Raw genomic sequence first — 18824 nt, 5'->3', positions numbered from 1 at the left:
TTCATAGCTTAGATTTGACCCAAGCACCTGCTTCTTCAGAGAAGAGATCAAAGTAAGTAGTGTGAGAGTTGCCATCCAATCCCCGTGCACACACAGGATCGGTCGCCAGACACCAGGAGCGCAGTATATTGGAGAAGCGGTTGAGCGAAAAGAGCTGCGCATCGGTGCGGGGGTATATCTACGTTTGGATTGAGAGCTCTATGTCAGTAATTTGATCGTTCACCAAGACGCTGCGAAACCGAAAATAATAAACAGGGGAAGGATTCTTACACCGTTCGCGCCAGCTCCCGTCCCAGTATTGTAAGGTTGGTAGGGCACATGGCGGACATCGCCGAAGAGGAGTGCCGCGGCGACTGTGGGTGCAAGTTTTTGGTTAGTCGGCTGGGATACTGTGGGATTACAATCCAGAAAGCTTACTTTGATTGCCGGGGAAGGTCCCAGGACCTATGCCAGACGTTGTGGGTTCCGTGCAATTGTTGAAAAAGGTACCACCACCTCCTCCAAGGATGTCACCGACGATTTGTGCGCCCTACACGAAATAGTATTCTATTAGTATGGCCCTCGTACAGTGCAATATTACCAGCTCTCGATGCCTGAGACATACCTGGGAGTACCCGCTCAGCACCAATTTGGAACCCGGGCAGCGACTCGCGTACGCGGCAACCTGATATGTGCCATCACTGACACCGGTAGACACGGAATTGCAGTACGGGGAGTAGACAGCGGGGTACACGATGTCTTCATAGCCGCAGCTGGGAAGCCCGAAACAAATGGCCTCCACCAGAGAGCTTTGGCGCCCGGGGTACGGCTCATCAGTCCCACGAGCGAGGAAGATGTGCACGCTATCGCAGGGAGCCTGGCGGCTCTCGAGGTCGACAACAGGAGCCGCAAGGGCTAGCTGTAGAACGGGGAGCAAGAGCAGGATAGTCGTGGGGAGCATTTTGGCTGATCGTCTTTTCTCGTTAGCTGATCGTGAAGTGGAAATGTTTTATGGTGGTGTTGAATGGGAGTACAGGCCCTCGGAGAGAGGCAGCATCAGCTCTATTTATCCTTCATCCAGAGCTCGATCGAGCACATGAAATATACCCTTTTCATTGCTGTGGACTCCATTGTGTCCGAAAGGCCGAGGTCCTTTGCGATGCTACATTCACCATATCCCCGCTCAATCGGCAGTTCTATTGCCGGGTGATGGATCTCTCTGCTACCGCTGCTACGTCTGAAAGAGATCTATGAGACATAGGTAAAATATAGAGCCTGCTACTGGAAGTCGATGTTATGAACCTCGGTACCAAGTCATGGTTGGGATTCGGCCTTGATCCAGCTCGTTCACTTGCCGATTATATAGCGGTTTGGCCTTAGGAGCCTGCATCCGGGTTCTGAAAAATTGATCGAATGACATGTGTGACACCGTGATCTTTGGCTGTCAATCAATAGAATAGATGAAAGCCGCTTTCGAGAAGTTGTTTACATCAATTAATTATAACTCTATGTATAACTGCCAGCGCCGCATGAACTCTCCGGGGAAGTCCCTCCGTCTACAGTCGTACTCGATAGTTGCATACTTATTTAGCAGAAGGACTATTAATCATTGAAGAGGCATTGTAAGACATAAAAACAAGAATGGCTGTCAAAAGAGGGTGACAATGCAGGCTGTCATGCAGGCTCAGCGTACCGGTCTATTCATATATCTACGGTACTATAGTAGAATTTGATTTCATTCTTTCACTCACAAAGTCTTGTCAATTAGACTAATCAGTCTCTGTGCATATACATAAATGTATCAGCCGACCAGAAATCTCGAAGTAGGGTCCTAGAATAGCACGAAGCTCGGCAATCCCGGAATATTTAAGGGATCCCCATGGGGAACGACTCCAACGTCCGGCTACTTTGGGACACATACCTATATAATATACGGGGCAATTATAAGGGAGCTTTTTAGTAGTATACTTTCTACGAAGGTAACACTCTTTTCACAAGATTCATCTGCTGACATGCAATTGCAGCAAAGATATCTGGAAAGCCCCGCACCAAGAGAAAGACTGTCCGCAGACCGATGGAGCAGAAATGTAGTTTTACACCGTCCATTGTAGTGAAGTCTCCGGAGATGAGAGAATGCATGTATCAGGCCAGTGTAACGTATAATGGTCAACGATCAATATAGAAACTTAGTGACTCTTTCTTATTGTGTGGTCGGTTGCTACGGCAAGAACCCCAACTTTTCAGAGACCCAATGCAAAAAGATAGCGTGACCAGTCTTTCAAATTGGACCAGACTTTGCTGTAGTAAGCCGATGCTGGCTGCGCTTCTTTAGATGACGATAGAGGTAACAACAGATTCTGCAGCGAGGCGTTGATATACAGAGTAGTACGCATTGGTCCGTTTTGAACGCCAAAGACGAATATTCGGTATCTAAACAACACACAATTGCCGAACAGAATGAACGAGAATCGTCTTAATTTGGATTCTATCAAACATTGTTACTCATTTTATGCATATTCTTTTGTACATAAAGACCACCTAAAAACCCCTGCAACAATGTTTTAAGGGGTGTGCCAAATGTAGTTAACATAAACATATCGAATAATATTCCCTTGATTTTTGCTTCTCCACCCTACTGCCGTAAACGCTCTAGTCGAAAAATCGGTCAACATATACTATTTTGGTTTAGCGTTTCCACCTAGCCAGCTATACATAGGATCCACCCGTAGCCCTAATTGGGCAGTGTGTGCTTCCCAATTCCTACAGCATCAAGGTAATGTAGTTTAGAGTGTCCTACATGATGGAAAAAAATATAACTCTTGGCAGCCACTATCAACCCCCCGGTCTTTGTCAATAGTCAGTATCCGAGGCAGCGCTTCCTGCATGTAACTGATGCAGGCATAGGAAAAAGGCCCATACCTAGACAACGCTTACTGCTCACAACAACCGACGTAAACAGCCGTAAACAAGGTTCACTTCCAGGCTAGAGATATCACACTTACCATACAGGTTCACTGTCACATCTGGCCTGAGACACTTGAAACAATTATCGCATGCTCTCGGAGCTCTCTTTCTGGGTGGAGTCTTTGCAGATGGCTGCTGGTGGCTCGATAGGGCTTCCTGACTGTCTTTCCATCGTAGCTGTATAACGCCCTGGCTCCAAGATGTTGATGAGTGAGAGGTGCCAAGATTATCGGGACATTTCCGTCGGAAGGATGGAAAATATCCGGAGGCTGAAATTTCTCGGATGGGATAAATCGGCCGGATGCAGGGGTTCTAGCAGGATTCTTCTGGCCAAATTCAACCCCGCATTTTGACATAAAGACCGTTGTTGAAAGAGGCAATTTGGTGGAAGATTTCTACGCTACGGATGTGATCTTCCTCTCGACACAAATTTGTCATATGTGCTTCTCCATGTGATCATGTCGCCGGATAGAGGTCTCGGTACGAAAATATAACGAAATATCCATGTGTTAATTGGATTCGACCATCCGATTACAGAGTTCTTGTTGACATGTTCGAGATGAACAATTTCGTCAATAGAACCGTGCCATTTTCTCCACAATATAACTTTTCCCAGGAGAGTTTACCCCGCGTCGATCATGATCGCCGGGGTTCAGCAGCCTCACCATACAGGCGATGGAAGTATGCGGAGTAGCAGTGAGAGGGATGTAACATAAATAGAGTGATAGTAAATATTCATGAATATAAAAGCGTGAGACTGATCATAAACTGTCGATAAAAAAACTACAAAATAATCTAGTCAATTAAAGTCCAGCGTGCTCTTGTTTGATTTAGATCGATCAAGTATATGTTTTATTCCTGCTATCATGGGGCTTAGATATCCAATTATTCTGTCCAGTCTACTCACAGTGGCCATAGCTACTTCTCTCGCAGCACATTCTTCCAATGGCAAGTCTCTAAAACCTTGAAGACAGGAATTAACATCCAGGCTGACTTAGAAAATCATGTAACAGATTCCGCGCAGCTGACTATAACCTCAGCGAGATCGAGCACACGATGGGCTGATTGCAGTAACAGCTGCGATGGCCGCATGCAGCTCTTCGATGTCATTCTTAACAACACGGGATCATCTACCTGGCTGACTTCAACCGACGAACTCCAAATCTTCATCGAATCAGCCAACCTCACAACCGTGCAGCCAGCCGTTATCAAACGTCTGCAACCGGGTGGTTCTGCCACTGTCCAAGTCGGCGTCCAGAGTGCTCCTGGTGTTACTGAAAACACGCAAGGACCAGCTACAGCAGCTGCTCGTTGGAGGAAGGGACAGCATACAACATCACTAGAGTTTAATGCTACGTACGGCTTGCCGACTTACGAAGCGAGCCCGGTCTCAGTAAACTTGCATGAAGCGCCGGATTGGTTCCGGGGGGCGAAGTATGGTATTTTTATTCACTGGGGGATTTACTCTGTGCCTGCTTATGGGAGTACGGGTGTGAATGAGAGTTACGCGGAATGGTAGGCCTTCTTTTTTACGCAAGCATAACGCGTTCAGATACGTCGGACTAATGATGATTGTAGGTATTGGAACCATCAAATGAACCCAAACGACAAAACAAAGACATATCAGTATCATCTTGAAAAATACGGAGCAGATTTTCTCTACGACGACTTTATCGCAAACTTTACCGTCGAGAAATGGGATCCGAAAGGATGGGTTGATCTTATCAACGATGCTGGAGCAAAATATTTCGTTCCTACAAGTAAACATCACGAAGGATTCGCCTTGTTCGATATGCCGTCGAATGTATCGGAGCGGAATTCAGTTAAACAGGTTCCGCATCGTGATTTGATCAGGGTTAGTTCTGCGTAGCATGTCCACCACGATGGAAAGAAAGTAATCTGTGATGTATGCAGGAACTATTCGACGCAGCGAAACAATMCCAGCCACACCTCCATCGAGGTACTTATTACAGCTTACCGGAATGGTACAATCCGGCATATTCCAAGTACGACACTGGGACATTCGGAGTGGGTAGGTTGAAAGCAAAACCTCTATCTCGATATTTCGTCACGCTTATTCTATGGGGATAATAGGACCACCCCGAAACCCGATTACCAACAAGACCGTCCCTTACACCGGCTTCGTCGAAGTCGATGACTACTTAACGGGAATCCAACTCCCGCAGATGAATATCCTAGCTTACAATTACGATACCGAGATTATGTGGTGCGACATCGGCGGTCCATCTCTTTCAGATGAATTCGCAGCGAATTGGCTCAATTATGCGTTTCAACACAACAAACCGGTCACATTCAATAACCGCTGTGGTAAGGTAAACGGCGTCCAGATTAAGGGTGACTACAAAACACCTGAGTACGCAAGTACAAATACGCTCTCGCCGCAACATTGGGAAGCATGTCGGGGCATGGATCCGTTTTCCTTTGGATATAATGCCTTCACGCCAGATGACGAATACATGAATGCAAGCACTATCGTCACCACGCTGGTCGATATAGTATCTAAAAATGGCAATTTCTTGCTCGATATCGGACCTAGATCCGACGGGACGATTGCTGATATTATGCAAACAAATCTCCGAGAAGCTGGTCTGTGGATTAAGGCTCACGCTGAGAGTTTGTTTGACACAAAGTATTGGCCGATGGGAGCTGGGAGTGGTAATTTGCGATATACGACAACGGATGATGCTTTTTATATTCATTTGTTGAAAAAGCCCGATGGAACAGTCAGAATTACGGATCCGGTGCCGTATTTGGAGGGTGATAAGGTGACTGTGGTTGGGGGAGAGAAGAATGGGAGTGTTATGGGCTCGAGGTTGGATGGCGGGAGTCTTGTGTTGGATGTGACCGATGAGATTGCTTCGGCTGATGAGTATGTCTGGACGTTTAAAATTACGTATTAACCTGCGTTGTTCAGACAGTCAGACGATACATGTAGGAGGGCACTTAACTTGAGATTGTGGGTTGGGCCATGGAGAAAATTAGGTAGAATATCAGTATCGTTATATGATCGATGGTCATTGGGCTCAGAAAATCGAAACACTCTATGAGTATATCTGTTTTTCATAAATCAAGTGCTTGTATTATGTGAAGTTTACGAGGTGAAAATCGTATCGAGGTTCTTTGTAATGAGGGCACTTCTAAATAATGGACCAGAGCCGTTAAGAAGAGCCTTATTATACTACCGTATGTGACATTATAAAAGCGGTGGCGGCTGAAAAAGGAAGACCCCACATGCACCTGGCAGGGGATATATGGTCCGTATAGCCACCTAGGTATAGACTATGTTTGTCGCCGCATCTTCTGGTATGGTGTTTATCTGTTGTAGTCGAAGTGGCTACTCAATTGGATTTATAAAAGTGGGGAAGCTTCATGGCAGCTTATGAAGGACGTATTTCTACCTGTGTATGATGTCCGATGTGAGAGAATCTGGAATCTAGCGGGCAACCACAGCTTGTATTCTTGATGACATCCGTTCGAGAATGCTTAGCGACCAAGTCACAACTCAAATAGACTCGTTTCTAGCAACTCACAGACGAATATCAAAACTAGTATCACCTTTCAATTGAAAGTGTCAATCATTCGATTCATCCATAATGGGAGTCGATATACAATCCTAATCATTTCATCGTAGAGCCTCTTACAGACCGCGATCACGGGGTCTGATGACTTCACTTTCCAGATTTACTTCAATCTCCAATTGGCTTACATCCATGTTACACAAGCCTTTTTCCTGCGGATGCCCAAGTCTGTGCACCATAGTTGTAATTAATCTACTCTCGGGCGTCGCAGCCTTGTCTCTCGAGACATGGACAAAAATAGCGGAATGTATACCTTGCGCACATGGAATACTATAGTCCTCCTCCGTATCGTGCATAATTGTATCAATATGTTATTTCGGTGATGTGAAGGATGGATTTATGTATGCAATGGAGGGGTAAGTGAGTGAGGCGGCCTATTATGCACGTCACACTGCGTCCCAATACCCCTGATCGTTCCAGTTGACACCCGTGGATGATTCAGCATGTGTCGCCGCTAATAAGAAAGACAGCCGTCTTGTTCATGGGTCGTTGAATTTGAAATCAAACTGACTTGACAAGAGATTCCAAAGATAATTGATCAAGGGCCGAACACCAGAAAATTCCGCAGTCAATTGCCCCTCGCCCGACATCGGTATCCCTATTAGCTGGCACTTGGTTATAAACCTCGAAAGCCAATGGATCATCCATAAGGCTGTGTCTGCCTAGATACGAACATGCTGCACCTGCAAGTAAATTTTCACTTACCCTACATAATGCAATATATTCGCCACTGTCAGGCACCAACAGGTGCCTTACGCAGACTATATCCATGAACTTTCCCTGATCAGATCAAATATCAAACCTCTCAACGCACGTTGCATTCCAACAACTCTGTCTTTTCCTTTTCTCCTTCCCGATTGCCCCGCTTGAAACAATACCTATCATATCACCATGGCGTACGTCCGCCAGACCAGCCAGCCTTCAGTTTCATCTTCAATCCATCCTGAAATGATGTTCTCAGAGACGTCTGCATTTCTTCCCCACCTCGGTCCAGACCATTCTCTCTCTGCTTTCACTCCCGATCCTTATTCGCCCGCTACGTGGTTATCAAACAACTATCTTCCTCCGTCTTTTCCTTCAACATATCATGGGCAACGGAGTTCTACTACCGCTGCCAGGTTGGGTGAAGGCAGCTTCACACCAAGTGCTCCATTCCCTCTTTCCACAGGCACCCATACAGGCTGGACGAATCATGGTAATTCTTCTTTGCAATTCCCATTTGAGCCATCTCAATCAAGAGGAGAGGATTACACCTTCAACCCGCACAACATTGCCCATACGACTCACGGCGATGTGTCTTATGGCGAAAGATACCCTTCACGCAGTACCAAGCATGTTCCTATCCCCTGCGACGTGACTCTATTGAATGTGCCACTTATCGCCATTACCCACTCTTACTAACACAAGTCGCGTCATTCCAGAATAAGCGAGTATGGACCTATCAAATGCGACTGGCACGGCTGCACATATCTTGGGACATTTTCTCGCGATTTGGAACTGTGGAGGCATATCAAGTCGGTGCACCTTTATCGAAATGCGTTCCCATGTCCGGTTTACCAATGCGCCAAAGCATTCAGTCGCAGTGATAAACTTCAAGAGCACGTCAGATCCCACTACGACTTCAAGGGGTTTCGTCAGACGCGGTCTGGCAGAGCAACGGGTTTGGGTTAGCTTGGAGTTGCGTTCACCTCATTTAGTGTTTCGTGATGAAAGGATATTTAGTGTGTTGGGATGAGAGGAAAAGTCTACTTTTTACTTTCTTGTTTATAGCATTATATAGAATATATGTTCCAGCCGCTGGATCTTTGGCGCCATGTCGTTATGAAACTCGATGTTCCGTAGGTTGTCGTTAGTGAGATCACCTAGCGTATGGACCTCAAGCCCTAAGCCCTACCTAACCTTTGACATTTAAAACGTCCGAAAACTACCATTCTAGAATAGGTCAAATGAAGAAATAGCGATTTTTGAACTTAAGGACTTAGATGCACTTCAAGTATGATATATACGAACACTCATCTACTACAGTCACTGCGGTGGTATCTGTAAACCCGCAATCCCCTCAGCAGCCTTCTCCTTCCAATCTCCTCTCCATCTCGACAACGGTGGACGTCCATGAATGATATCACCATAACCCCACGTAATTCTCCTCTTATCTAAGTCCTCCGTAACATCGTTATCGGGACAGAGTATATAAAATTGGCCCGCAGCCATTTTCGCGCTCATGAAATTGACAACCTCCTCCGATGTCCAAGCGCCGTCCGGTTTTGAAGAGGAACTGCCTTTCGTGAGGCCTGTATAAGTCCAGCCAGGAACTAAGAGATGAACACTGATGTTCGGGTTGCTAGCATGCAAGTCGAACGACAGGTGTTCCGCAATGGTCTTTACGGCGCTTTTCGAGGCGTTATACGCTGGGTTTCCGGGTGGATTGGTAATTCCTTGTTTAGAGCCAGTCAGGATGATAGCACGTGGATCTATTTTGTTACTTGTGACATCGTCGATGAACGCTGCGATTCCGTTCGTGTAGCCAAATGTATTAACAGCGAATGTCTTTTGGAAGTATTCCGGGTCTTGCCAGGTAGTCTTCCCGGCGGCGGGTTTGAAGCTGTTCCCTGCGTTTAACATGAGCAGGTCGACACCACCGGGATGCAAGGCAAGAACGTCGCGCTGTACTCTATCCCAATCCTGGAGCTTGGAGACATCGATCTCGAAGGTTGATGTGGTGGCATCGGAGCCGGAAGGGAATTCGGTGCTGAGCTTTGAAAGATTGTCCTTGTTGTTGTCGAGCAGGATGAGGTTCATGCGTTGGGAATAGCACAGTTTGGCGGTTGCCAGGCCGATTCCGGAGGCGGCACCTGTGATGAGAGCCGTTGCTCCTTTGCGGAATACTGGGTGTAATGAAGTTGCCATTGTGATTCGCTTCTATGCCTGACAGGTGTAGATTCTCCGTTGGAGCGATTGACATAAAGAAAATGTTTAACGTTGACAGAGGACGAGTTGGAGGGGCAGACGGCGATAAGCTAAGCTAAAAGCCGAGGCTCGAGCGGGGAGGATACTTTTTGCTTGGTAAATAGACGTGACGTCATAGCCCATTCTATATCCAATCCGTTCCAAAATACTAACACCGAATTGGAAGTATTTCTCGGGGTCAGAGTAGTTGCGGCTGACCAGCGGAAATCGTTACATTTGAGGTATTTGGGCATTATTGTTGAATATCGTGATTTAGATTTGTATTCGCAGCATATCCTTATGTCTTAGCTTCTCCAAATTCGTTATATTGCCCTATCCAGATTTGCAATGAGATTCCCTTTTTATCAGGATAAAATGAAGCTTATTACAAGCCATTCCTTTCATTCCATGCTCGGTCGAATACGTTCAATGACCTTTGCGCTGCATGGATGTTATCGAACCTATTCAATGCAAAGGGCTTGCCAACATACCAGAAGGAACAACATCCATAGCCTTGACCGAGATATTCAGTGGCTGGCTCAGCATATATACCGCGGCATTGGCTATATCTTCAGATTCTAGCGGTCTTTCGCATAAAGATCAGCATAAGAACAACCAGCCCCAGCGTCGAAAACTTACGTGTACCCCTCGAAGAAACTATCGTACATCTCCTTGTCATGCCCAACCCTCAAAGAATGAAAATTAGCTGCAACACATCCCGGCCGTAAGGCAAGGACTTTGATATTCGTCCCGGTAAGCTCGTTGCGTAATGCATTTGTAAAAGCTTCTTGGGCTGCTTTGTTGGTGTGATAGACAGCCTCACCAGGGAACGGGGGGACTTCTAGTCCTGTCACTGAAGTGATATTGAGAATCGTCCCCTCTTTGCGGCTCATCATTGAAGCATTAAAACAGCGTATGTCACAAACATCATTCCGTTGATATTTGTGCCGTTCATGGTGACGATGTCAGCAACCTTCAGGTTGGGGAATTCAGCTGGTGCGCCGAGGGCGAGTCCGGCCTGGGAATAGTAAGGGCATGCTAATGCTGTTGAGGAAATGGATCTCACGTTATTGATCAGAATATCAATATCTCCTAGCTCATTTACCACATCTTGGACCACTGACTCCACGGCTTCATAGCTCTGAAGTTCAACTGACCGGAAAATGAATTTCGACGAGCTGTATCTGTCCTGCAAATACTCGGTGATCGTGGCTAATTTGTCCTATATTGAGCTCAATCGCAACGCTTAGGATACACTGGATGATGCTAATCGTACTTTTGATCTTGCAAACAGAGCTATGTTGGCTCCTTCTGCAGCTGCTTTCTTGACTATTGCTTCACCTATTCCCATCGAAGCTCCAGTCTTGTGGTGTTGTATCAGGAACAGTTTACATCAAACCCATCGTGATAAACTTACGACAAGAACATTACGGCCTTTGAGAGACATTTTGCAAAGGTGCTTTTTTCTTGAAAAAAAAAAAGTAATCTTGCAATACTTGAAATCGAACTAGTTTTGTGATCGATGTTGTTGTTTCCTGGATCCCCCACCAGCTTACAAACCATTCAATGACGAAGGCTTCTAACAAGTGGGGAATAATGATATCTGAACACCAAATTCGCTCTAATATCTTCTTAGAGTGTATAAATTGGCTAACCTTGGTACTTTAACAAGCATAATGACCATTGCTTTGGTGATGAAGTACTTCATTCTTGACGATAGAAGCAGGGCCGATATGAAACTCTTGCCCCTCGGATCGAATTCGTATTGTATCATCAATGCGAAAAAACCCCACAAACAAGAGTCATTACATATCTAGTAAATCGGACGATACTATTGACAAGCGCCGAACTCCTAAACTCGACATGATTCCATTGTTCTAAAGTCATTTGAGTTAATGAACTCGATTCTAGTAATACTATTAGTCCTAGGTCTCGAATCCAGTAAGTCAGCATGGAGATAAAAAATGTCAATTAAAATGAGTCTTATATAAATCGTGGAGTATCTTGCAAGAACGGATTCATTCGATTGATACTCACCACCAAGCGCTGTCTTATTACTAGTCAGCTGTCCTCAAAGCTAGATGTGGACACGAATTAGGGCTTAGCTTTAGGGCTGCGTACAGCCCGGTAGACTTATTTCTCCGGCTCCGCCTTCTACTTCAATCGCTTGCTTTCCCGAACTTAACAAGAGACAACTCAACAACCTGCATCACAATGCGAAATCCAATCAAGACCATCAGAGACGGTTACTCCCCCCTCAAACTCCGATCATCGGTACGTCGAGTCAAGTCATGTCCGGGTCCGTGGTCTTTGTTCTTCTTCGTCTTTTGGCCTTTACCGTGGAGATACCGCATACAAAGTCCACTTTTGCCCGTAGAAGCCGTTGGACAAAGACTTCGTATCATTAATGAACGCCAAGCTGCAATCTTACAACTCCGCAGCATCCCAATCTTCCGGATGCGCGACACGCCGCTGCGCTCGCTTTACCGACTAGTCGAAGATGTCTGCGCGTGTGACTTCATCATGATGGGCTACGAATGTACATATTTCTTTTTCCATAAAGAGTCTCGCTGGCTGTTGTCCGCAGTTCCGGATCCTCAGGACGACGACCCAGTCCGATATGCGATGCTTGCCAGCATGGTTGAAGCGCTTGTCGATGCTTTCAATTGGAGACTCGAGTTGGGTATACGCCGTGACAACACTCTTGACAAGTCGGAGAAGCGGGCTACGAACTTCGAGAGAGAAGTGGCTCCTTCCTGGACGGCCAAAGTGGAAGGAATACAGAATAAATTGATTTTTAACGAAGAGGGCTGGACTGAGTCTGATATGACGGAGGAGCGGCATTTCTGGAAAAGGAACATCAAGGTGCCGAATGGGTATATGTATACAGTTTAGCTACACGCAAGCTACAATTTTTTTCCATCAAATGCGAAATTGTGAATCAAATGTTTGGACTACAATGATCTTGATCATGAAGTATCCAGAACAGGCTAGATTGATGATCGACCGTTAGCGGGTAGCTATGGTATATGGCCGACCAAACCTAAATCTTGGCCTTGGGAGTACCGCCGACACCTTGCAGTTTTCTCGTGCGTAATGCGATGCCAAATCGTTCATTCAAATGTTGTATCCGGTAACAAACTTCATTTCCTCTTAAACAACAACAAAACTACCGAACCCGCAACCTTCAATGTCGGATTCTCATCCATGCTCACGCCCATCGCTCTTCTGATTTCAGCACACATCTCCTTAACACAGTCTCTGTCCGTACCAACAAGCTCAGGATTCGCTTCCCTCCACCTTGTCACCATACTCGCCGTCCCAAGACCTCCCGCTAAATCGTTTAGAGTTGTCTCCCCTTTCTTTTCACTGTTACTAGACAGGAAGAAATCACTCCCGTCGCTGATGGTCCCGTTTCTATCCCATTCCAAACGGACAAAATCTGATTCAGGGAATACTTCCCCTAGATTCCCCTTTGCGGTCGTCGTGGGGTCAGTGGCTTGCCATGGTAAAACCAGGTCGTCGTACATATCGCGCGATATCCGGTTTTGCGGTAATTCGTACGGTGCAAGGACCTCACGTTCGAGATGGAAGAGCGCTTTTTGTACGGCTGCTGCGTTAGGGGTTGATGGATCTGTTTATTGTTTAGTTATAGATTCATATCTCTCGTGGGTATTGTTTTCTCTTTTTGGGTTGTACGCACGACAGTAGAGCGAAGAGCATGTCCAGAGGGCCACGGTGCCACTGGGTTTTACGACTTCAGCGGCTTGGTCCCAGAATTCGGGCATGGAGAACCAATGTGCCTGTATTAATCGTCAGTAGCGATTTTGATACGGCCAAATATGGCCCTAAAAGGGTAAAGGGGAACTACCGCCATGGCAGCCGTTAATAAATCCACCCTCCCCTCTCCACTATCACCATCATCAATCCCATTTTTGAGTGTAGATAACACCTCCCTAACGCCCTTCGCACAGTCCTCAGCTCCACAAACTGCAAACTGCACTTTCTCTCTAACACCAGACTCTTTAAAACCCTCCTCTTCAGACATCGCCCTAGCAGTCCTAATCATCTCCTCTCCGGGATCTAGTCCGATGCCCACCTCAAAAAACGCCGCTAAATCCCTCGTCGCGCGGCCAGGACCACACCCCACATCTACGAGAACATTGAGCTGTCCACCTGTGGATATGTGGTGGTTCAGAATGGTGTCGTAGAGCTTGGATGGGTAGGAGAGGCGGTGTTGGGCGTAGGTGCGTGCTTGGGTGGGGGTGTAGGTTGTGAATGTTGGATCCGAGGGCATATTCAAGTATCTTCCGAGGCGAATGTTTCTATTAGACTATGAACCTATGGATGGAAATGAATATGAGAACTCTTCCCTTTTTCTTGTCGTAGAATTTTTAGATGAATGACTTTTAATTTCGAGTTTTCTCACATGTTTTGGGTCTTTTGGTCTGTAAAATCATTTTGGCGAGGGGCTGTGACTCATCTTGACAACTACAACAATTAGCGTTACATTCTCGACGCTAAATCCAGCTTTTCCATTCAATTTATCAGATCGAATCATATTCCGCTCTACCTACTGTTCAACGGAGCTTGAACAAGTTGGTTAGTTGAGAAAATATAGAGGATTGCCTATTCGGGTGGTAGGGCTTGGGTCATCACATGATCTTGATGGGACATGAGCCTTATGTATTGCTGGGTCTTAAATGGATGGTGGAGTCGTACTAAATACGTCAAAATCATAAAAGGCAAAGCCTTGATTGAGGTATCACGTAACTAAGTATAATAATAGGAGGGATTATATCAAGAATGTTAAGACCAAACAATGGAGCGCAAAATGGTGTCTGTACAACCCCGGACCAAACGCAACGCAACGCTATAGTCTTTGCCTGTGCCACGAAACATCACTCCGAAGTATAAGGATGTCGAAACATAGTAATAGTAGAAATCAAAGTAAATGCAACGCGCCGTGAAAATGCAATCAACCTTGAGACTGACTCCCTGTTTTTCATCGCGCAGATAGAAAAACATGGGGACAGATCAGGGTTGAGTTATGTTTGTGACTTTCTTATTCATCGTCTTCAATGTCACGATGTCTGGCAAGGACATGGCGCTTGAACTCTTCTGGATTGCTGTCCCACAGCTCTGCGGCTTGGCCGTTCAACGGGCTGGAGCTGTTTCAAAAGACTGATTAGTATCAAACTCGCGCACTGCATGCCAGAAGAGGGTGGCATACTTATTGGGTTCACCAAGTAGACTCTGCAGACTGAGAAGCACATTCTGCACATTATACACCGCACTCCACTGATCTTTCAATATATCCAAACAGATACGACCCGAAAAGTCGACATTGGGGTGATAGATTGGAGTCTTGAAAAGTACGGTCGGCGGGGCATAAGGATAATTATTGGGGAAAGCGAACGAAAGCTTGAAGACCAAGTTCTCGTACGGTGTGTCTGCTGGTCCGTCGATGGTCGCTGTCCACGAGAGAAGGTTACCGTCGGCGTTGGGGAAGGCGGAGATTCCGGGTGAGGGCGAGAGCATAAGTTGCATCAATTCTGATTGCAGACTAAATCAAGTAAGATTAGTTGATGTACCGCGATACTACGCAACAGCAGATCCGACGTACCGCTTGGTCACGCTCTGAGTATCACCTCGAGGAGCAGGTGCGCCCAGCTTGGATGCCTCGTGGGCTTGAGGCGCAGTGTTCTGAGTGTCCTCCATCGCGTAGTCCATGTTGTAAAGATTAGATTGACGAGAAGATCTTGATTTAAAGAGTTCTGTCTGTCGAAATGCGTCTGGACTGGAATGTAGCAGTGTAACTAAGTGGAAGTGACGGATGCGGTATTGACCCACAGCCGAACCAGTTACAGCTGAGAGGAAGAAGGGTAATACTGTGGTTGAGCCGATGACAGAATGTCCGCAGAGCGAAAATTGATGCTGATTTAATCCAAGAGAGTCAGTCAGAGATAGACAAGAGAGCGAGAAGAAGTCGAGAAGGAGTAGAGAAGGAGTAGAGAAGAGGAGAACGAGAACAGAAGCGATTGTTTACAGTCGGCGCTCCCCACGGCAACAGCTAGTCCGTTTTGGTATTAGCGCAGTTTCCAGAACTCTTGTCTTGGCGAATCTATTCGCTCTTCTCCTTCCTCCAATTTTTGTCCCTGAGATGCGCTGTACAGTGACTTGCAGGATGCTAGCAGGGTAACGAGATCAATGAACAGAGAAAGGCTTTTTACACAACGTGCCTCTCTCGGTCCAGTACGGTCTACGCATGACTTGTCCTCAATTCCTCATCCTCATCACGCGACCGAGCGATATCGACAAAGATGACGGCATGGAGAAGCCGGGGATTGCCAAATGACTGTTCAAGCCTCGAATGATATATGAGAGAATCATCCGCAACGATAGTGTTCGTTTTGTATTTGTAAATGGTCGTATGCAGACCTGGATCTGCCCAAAGACCTTCCTTTAGGTTGAGGTGTATTTGCAGTTCTATGTGACGATAGCAACAAAGACAACAGACAATCACAATATTATCTTAAGTACACTCGAATAAAGCAGAAATGACTATTCTCATCTTGTTCCCAAAGAGGATAAATTGAAAGCGGGACACGACGCGACCCACTCCTTGTTGACTCGGCAATAATCCGCGATCTGTTGACGCGACATTCTACCACCACCACATCACTCACCTCAGTCTTTCATTTACGACCAGCAGCCTATCATTCTCGCTCTCATCGCGTGATGCAGCACTCTCAGCTGGCCCCGCTGCCAACAGAGCTCCCCTTTCGCATCGTTTCAAAAACTATAGGCCAAGGTGCCTACGCCTGGTATCTACCCCTCGGTTCAGCTTCATCATCAACAGTACGTTACTAATTTCAGCCACGTTTTCTGTATAGCATCAAAAAAGCATGCCCGCTCACCGAGAACAACCCCGTCTTTGCCGTCAAATTCATCCACAAAGAATACGCCTCCCGCCATGGCAAAATTACTGCGCGACAGCTTCAAATGGAGGTAACGGTCCACAAACACATTGGCGATCATAGAAATATTATATCCTTCTTTCACACCGGCGAAGATACAACATGGCGGTGGATTGCGATGGAGTTAGCGGAGGGAGGTGATCTTTTCGATAAAATCGAGGCCGATGCCGGTGTTGGGGAGGATATTGCACATTTCTATTTTACGCAGCTTATCAGCGCGGTTAGTTATATGCACTCCAAGGGGGTGGGACATCGCGACATCAAGCCTGAGAATGTGCTATTGTCTGGTAATGGAGATCTGAAGATTGCGGATTTCGGTCTCGCGACGGTCTTTGAATATAATGGGAAGATGAAAGCATGTACCACACTGTGCGGAAGTCCGCCCTACATCGCGCCAGAGGTCATAACGTGCAGTACACGAGGACAGACGAAAGGAAGCGGATATCGAGCCGACTTTGCAGATATTTGGTCCTGCGGCGTTGTTCTTTTCGTCCTACTAGCAGGAAATACACCCTGGGACAGCCCGACAGAAGAAAGCTTCGAGTTCAGCGAATACCTCGAGAAGAACGCTCGAACAACGGATGAACTCTGGCAACGATTACCACCCTCAGTTTTATCGCTGCTCAGAGGAATGATGAAAGTCGACGTTGCGAGTCGTTTCACAATGGAAGATGTCAGGCGCCATCCCTGGTTTACTCGACCTAACAAATATATCTCCTCAGAAGGCAAACTACGAGATCAACTTAACCTTGCGACGAGCATGTTTGAGTCCTTACATATCGACTTTTCGCAAGATCCGCTTGCGCCGCCCCACTCGCAATCTCAGCGATCACGTCAAAATGGTCCGTCATCTTCGGCTATGGATATAGACATGCAGGAAAATGGCGACGACCTACAATCACGATTATCATCCACACAACCCGAAATGCCGATGGGCAACGTGGCAATCGACTGGGACACACCTCTCGTCAACGCTTTTTCATCGACCCAACCCACGGACCACACCATGTCCACAACGCAAGATTACCAACTCGCCGATCGCCTCGAAGACGAACCCGCCATGTCCCAATTCAGCCAAAACCCAACGGTGCCACTAAGCAGGACGCAAAACGCGCAGAACTTCCACGATATCATTCCTTCACGAACTCTGAACAGATTCTATTCTACTTGGGGATTGAAATTACTCGTCCCATTTCTAAGTGAAGCCCTGCATCGACTCGGTGTGCCTGTCCCCAACCAAATAGCAGGCATCGAGACAGGAGGACCCGTCGTCATTCGCGTCGCAACGAAAGATCAACGACTTTGCTTACTACAGGGAAATATAATTGTGGAGAGCGTCTCGGAGGGACTTTTCGAAGTTGAGTTTACAAAAGTGAAGGGCGATCCGTTGGAATGGAGACGATTCTTCAAGAAGGTGGCTGTTTTGTGCCAGGATGCAATATACAGGCCTGACCAATGAGTTGGGATTACATTTATATTTGTGTGGAAAGCATTTAAATAATTCCCTCTCTGACGTCTTACATGAATAGATCTCTCAAATGAATACTACACATACATGCACAGCAAGCTTGCACATACAATGTCTACCTTTCAATATTAAAATGTAAGAAGCACGCACTCATTCATGCATACTTGACAACCATGGAAAATTGAAGTCAAAACTAGCAGACAGTACACGCGCAGTTGACATCGACTAATACTGCTCGACTGTGTTTCAGAGGCAGTTCATAATTATAGAGCTTTGAATTTTTTTGTCGATTGTGAGCCTTGCTAATAGCTTCAATGGCTCTAATAGATAGAAGATGAAGCACTATTGGATTCACTAATTTGAATTCAAAGCAACAGTGTTCGGTCACGCTGTTTATTCTCTCTTGCCAATGCATCGGTACGCTGAAAGTTGGCCCAAAGCACTGACTAATGGTGTGTAGACATGATCATAACCCTGGATGTGAAAAAGATACCTAGCCCAGCTTGAGCAGTCAATGCAGGACTCATAGTGCATGAAAGGAAAAATAACAGTGACTTACATCAGCAACTTTTTGAGGGCATTGATACTCAGGCAGGTCTTACGTTAAAACAATTATCTGATGGCCGTGAAAACGGCTCTGGAAAGTACACTAACTTCTATAGGAATAGTGCAAAATATACACTATTAGAAGTAACGCTAGTCCGAAACTGCTAAGCCGTGATGCCAACCACCCAACCATCCAAACAGCGGCAAACCTTACTATTATAACCGCGAAAGAATGGCACGTGCATTGGATCTCCACTTGGTATGCCAAGTGCATCCCCACAGGCTCATGGGCACGGAATGATGGCATATTTTATCGCGCTCACTCATGAGCCGCCTTGGTTC

At 46.3% G+C, this 18824-nt stretch overlaps 8 protein-coding genes across 8 annotated transcripts; 3 read left to right on the top strand and 5 right to left on the bottom strand.

Annotated features, from left to right (window-relative positions):
• Position 1: 1 nt before the first annotated feature.
• BHQ10_004960 (uncharacterized protein) lies at positions 2-940 on the bottom strand (the record flags this gene model as incomplete). Its single annotated transcript, XM_040877383.1, has 4 exons — positions 2-178; positions 271-353; positions 418-529; positions 605-940. The coding sequence occupies 4 exons, from the start codon at positions 938-940 to the stop codon at positions 2-4; spliced, it is 708 nt and encodes a 235-aa protein (XP_040733464.1).
• Positions 941-4033: 3093 nt separating this feature from the next.
• On the top strand, positions 4034-5864 carry BHQ10_004959 (uncharacterized protein; the record flags this gene model as incomplete). Its single annotated transcript, XM_040877381.1, has 4 exons — positions 4034-4458; positions 4522-4798; positions 4858-4975; positions 5038-5864. 4 exons carry the CDS (start codon positions 4034-4036, stop codon positions 5862-5864), a joined length of 1647 nt encoding a protein of 548 aa, XP_040733463.1.
• A 2703-nt stretch (positions 5865-8567) lies between these two features.
• On the bottom strand, positions 8568-9449 carry BHQ10_004958 (uncharacterized protein; the record flags this gene model as incomplete). The annotated part of the gene is made up of 1 exon (XM_040877380.1): positions 8568-9449. One exon carries the CDS (start codon positions 9447-9449, stop codon positions 8568-8570), a length of 882 nt encoding a protein of 293 aa, XP_040733462.1.
• A 424-nt stretch (positions 9450-9873) lies between these two features.
• On the bottom strand, positions 9874-10935 carry BHQ10_004957 (uncharacterized protein; the record flags this gene model as incomplete). The annotated part of the gene is made up of 6 exons (XM_040877379.1): positions 9874-9929; positions 9980-10074; positions 10128-10376; positions 10415-10710; positions 10765-10851; positions 10906-10935. 6 exons carry the CDS (start codon positions 10933-10935, stop codon positions 9874-9876), a joined length of 813 nt encoding a protein of 270 aa, XP_040733461.1.
• Positions 10936-11702: 767 nt separating this feature from the next.
• BHQ10_004956 (uncharacterized protein) lies at positions 11703-12383 on the top strand (the record flags this gene model as incomplete). The annotated part of the gene is made up of 1 exon (XM_040877378.1): positions 11703-12383. The coding sequence occupies one exon, from the start codon at positions 11703-11705 to the stop codon at positions 12381-12383; it is 681 nt and encodes a 226-aa protein (XP_040733460.1).
• A 248-nt stretch (positions 12384-12631) lies between these two features.
• BHQ10_004955 (uncharacterized protein) lies at positions 12632-13785 on the bottom strand (the record flags this gene model as incomplete). The annotated part of the gene is made up of 3 exons (XM_040877377.1): positions 12632-13122; positions 13192-13291; positions 13360-13785. The coding sequence occupies 3 exons, from the start codon at positions 13783-13785 to the stop codon at positions 12632-12634; spliced, it is 1017 nt and encodes a 338-aa protein (XP_040733459.1).
• A 768-nt stretch (positions 13786-14553) lies between these two features.
• BHQ10_004954 (uncharacterized protein) lies at positions 14554-15221 on the bottom strand (the record flags this gene model as incomplete). The annotated part of the gene is made up of 3 exons (XM_040877376.1): positions 14554-14659; positions 14722-15054; positions 15115-15221. The coding sequence occupies 3 exons, from the start codon at positions 15219-15221 to the stop codon at positions 14554-14556; spliced, it is 546 nt and encodes a 181-aa protein (XP_040733458.1).
• Positions 15222-16493: 1272 nt separating this feature from the next.
• On the top strand, positions 16494-17927 carry BHQ10_004953 (uncharacterized protein; the record flags this gene model as incomplete). The annotated part of the gene is made up of 1 exon (XM_040877375.1): positions 16494-17927. One exon carries the CDS (start codon positions 16494-16496, stop codon positions 17925-17927), a length of 1434 nt encoding a protein of 477 aa, XP_040733457.1.
• Positions 17928-18824: the final 897 nt, after the last annotated feature.

This window comes from Talaromyces amestolkiae (assembly GCF_001896365.1).
Source record: "Talaromyces amestolkiae strain CIB chromosome Unknown scaffold8.1, whole genome shotgun sequence".
Lineage (NCBI taxonomy): Eukaryota > Fungi > Ascomycota > Eurotiomycetes > Eurotiales > Trichocomaceae > Talaromyces > Talaromyces amestolkiae.
This window is presented reverse-complemented; position numbering and strand designations above follow the sequence as displayed.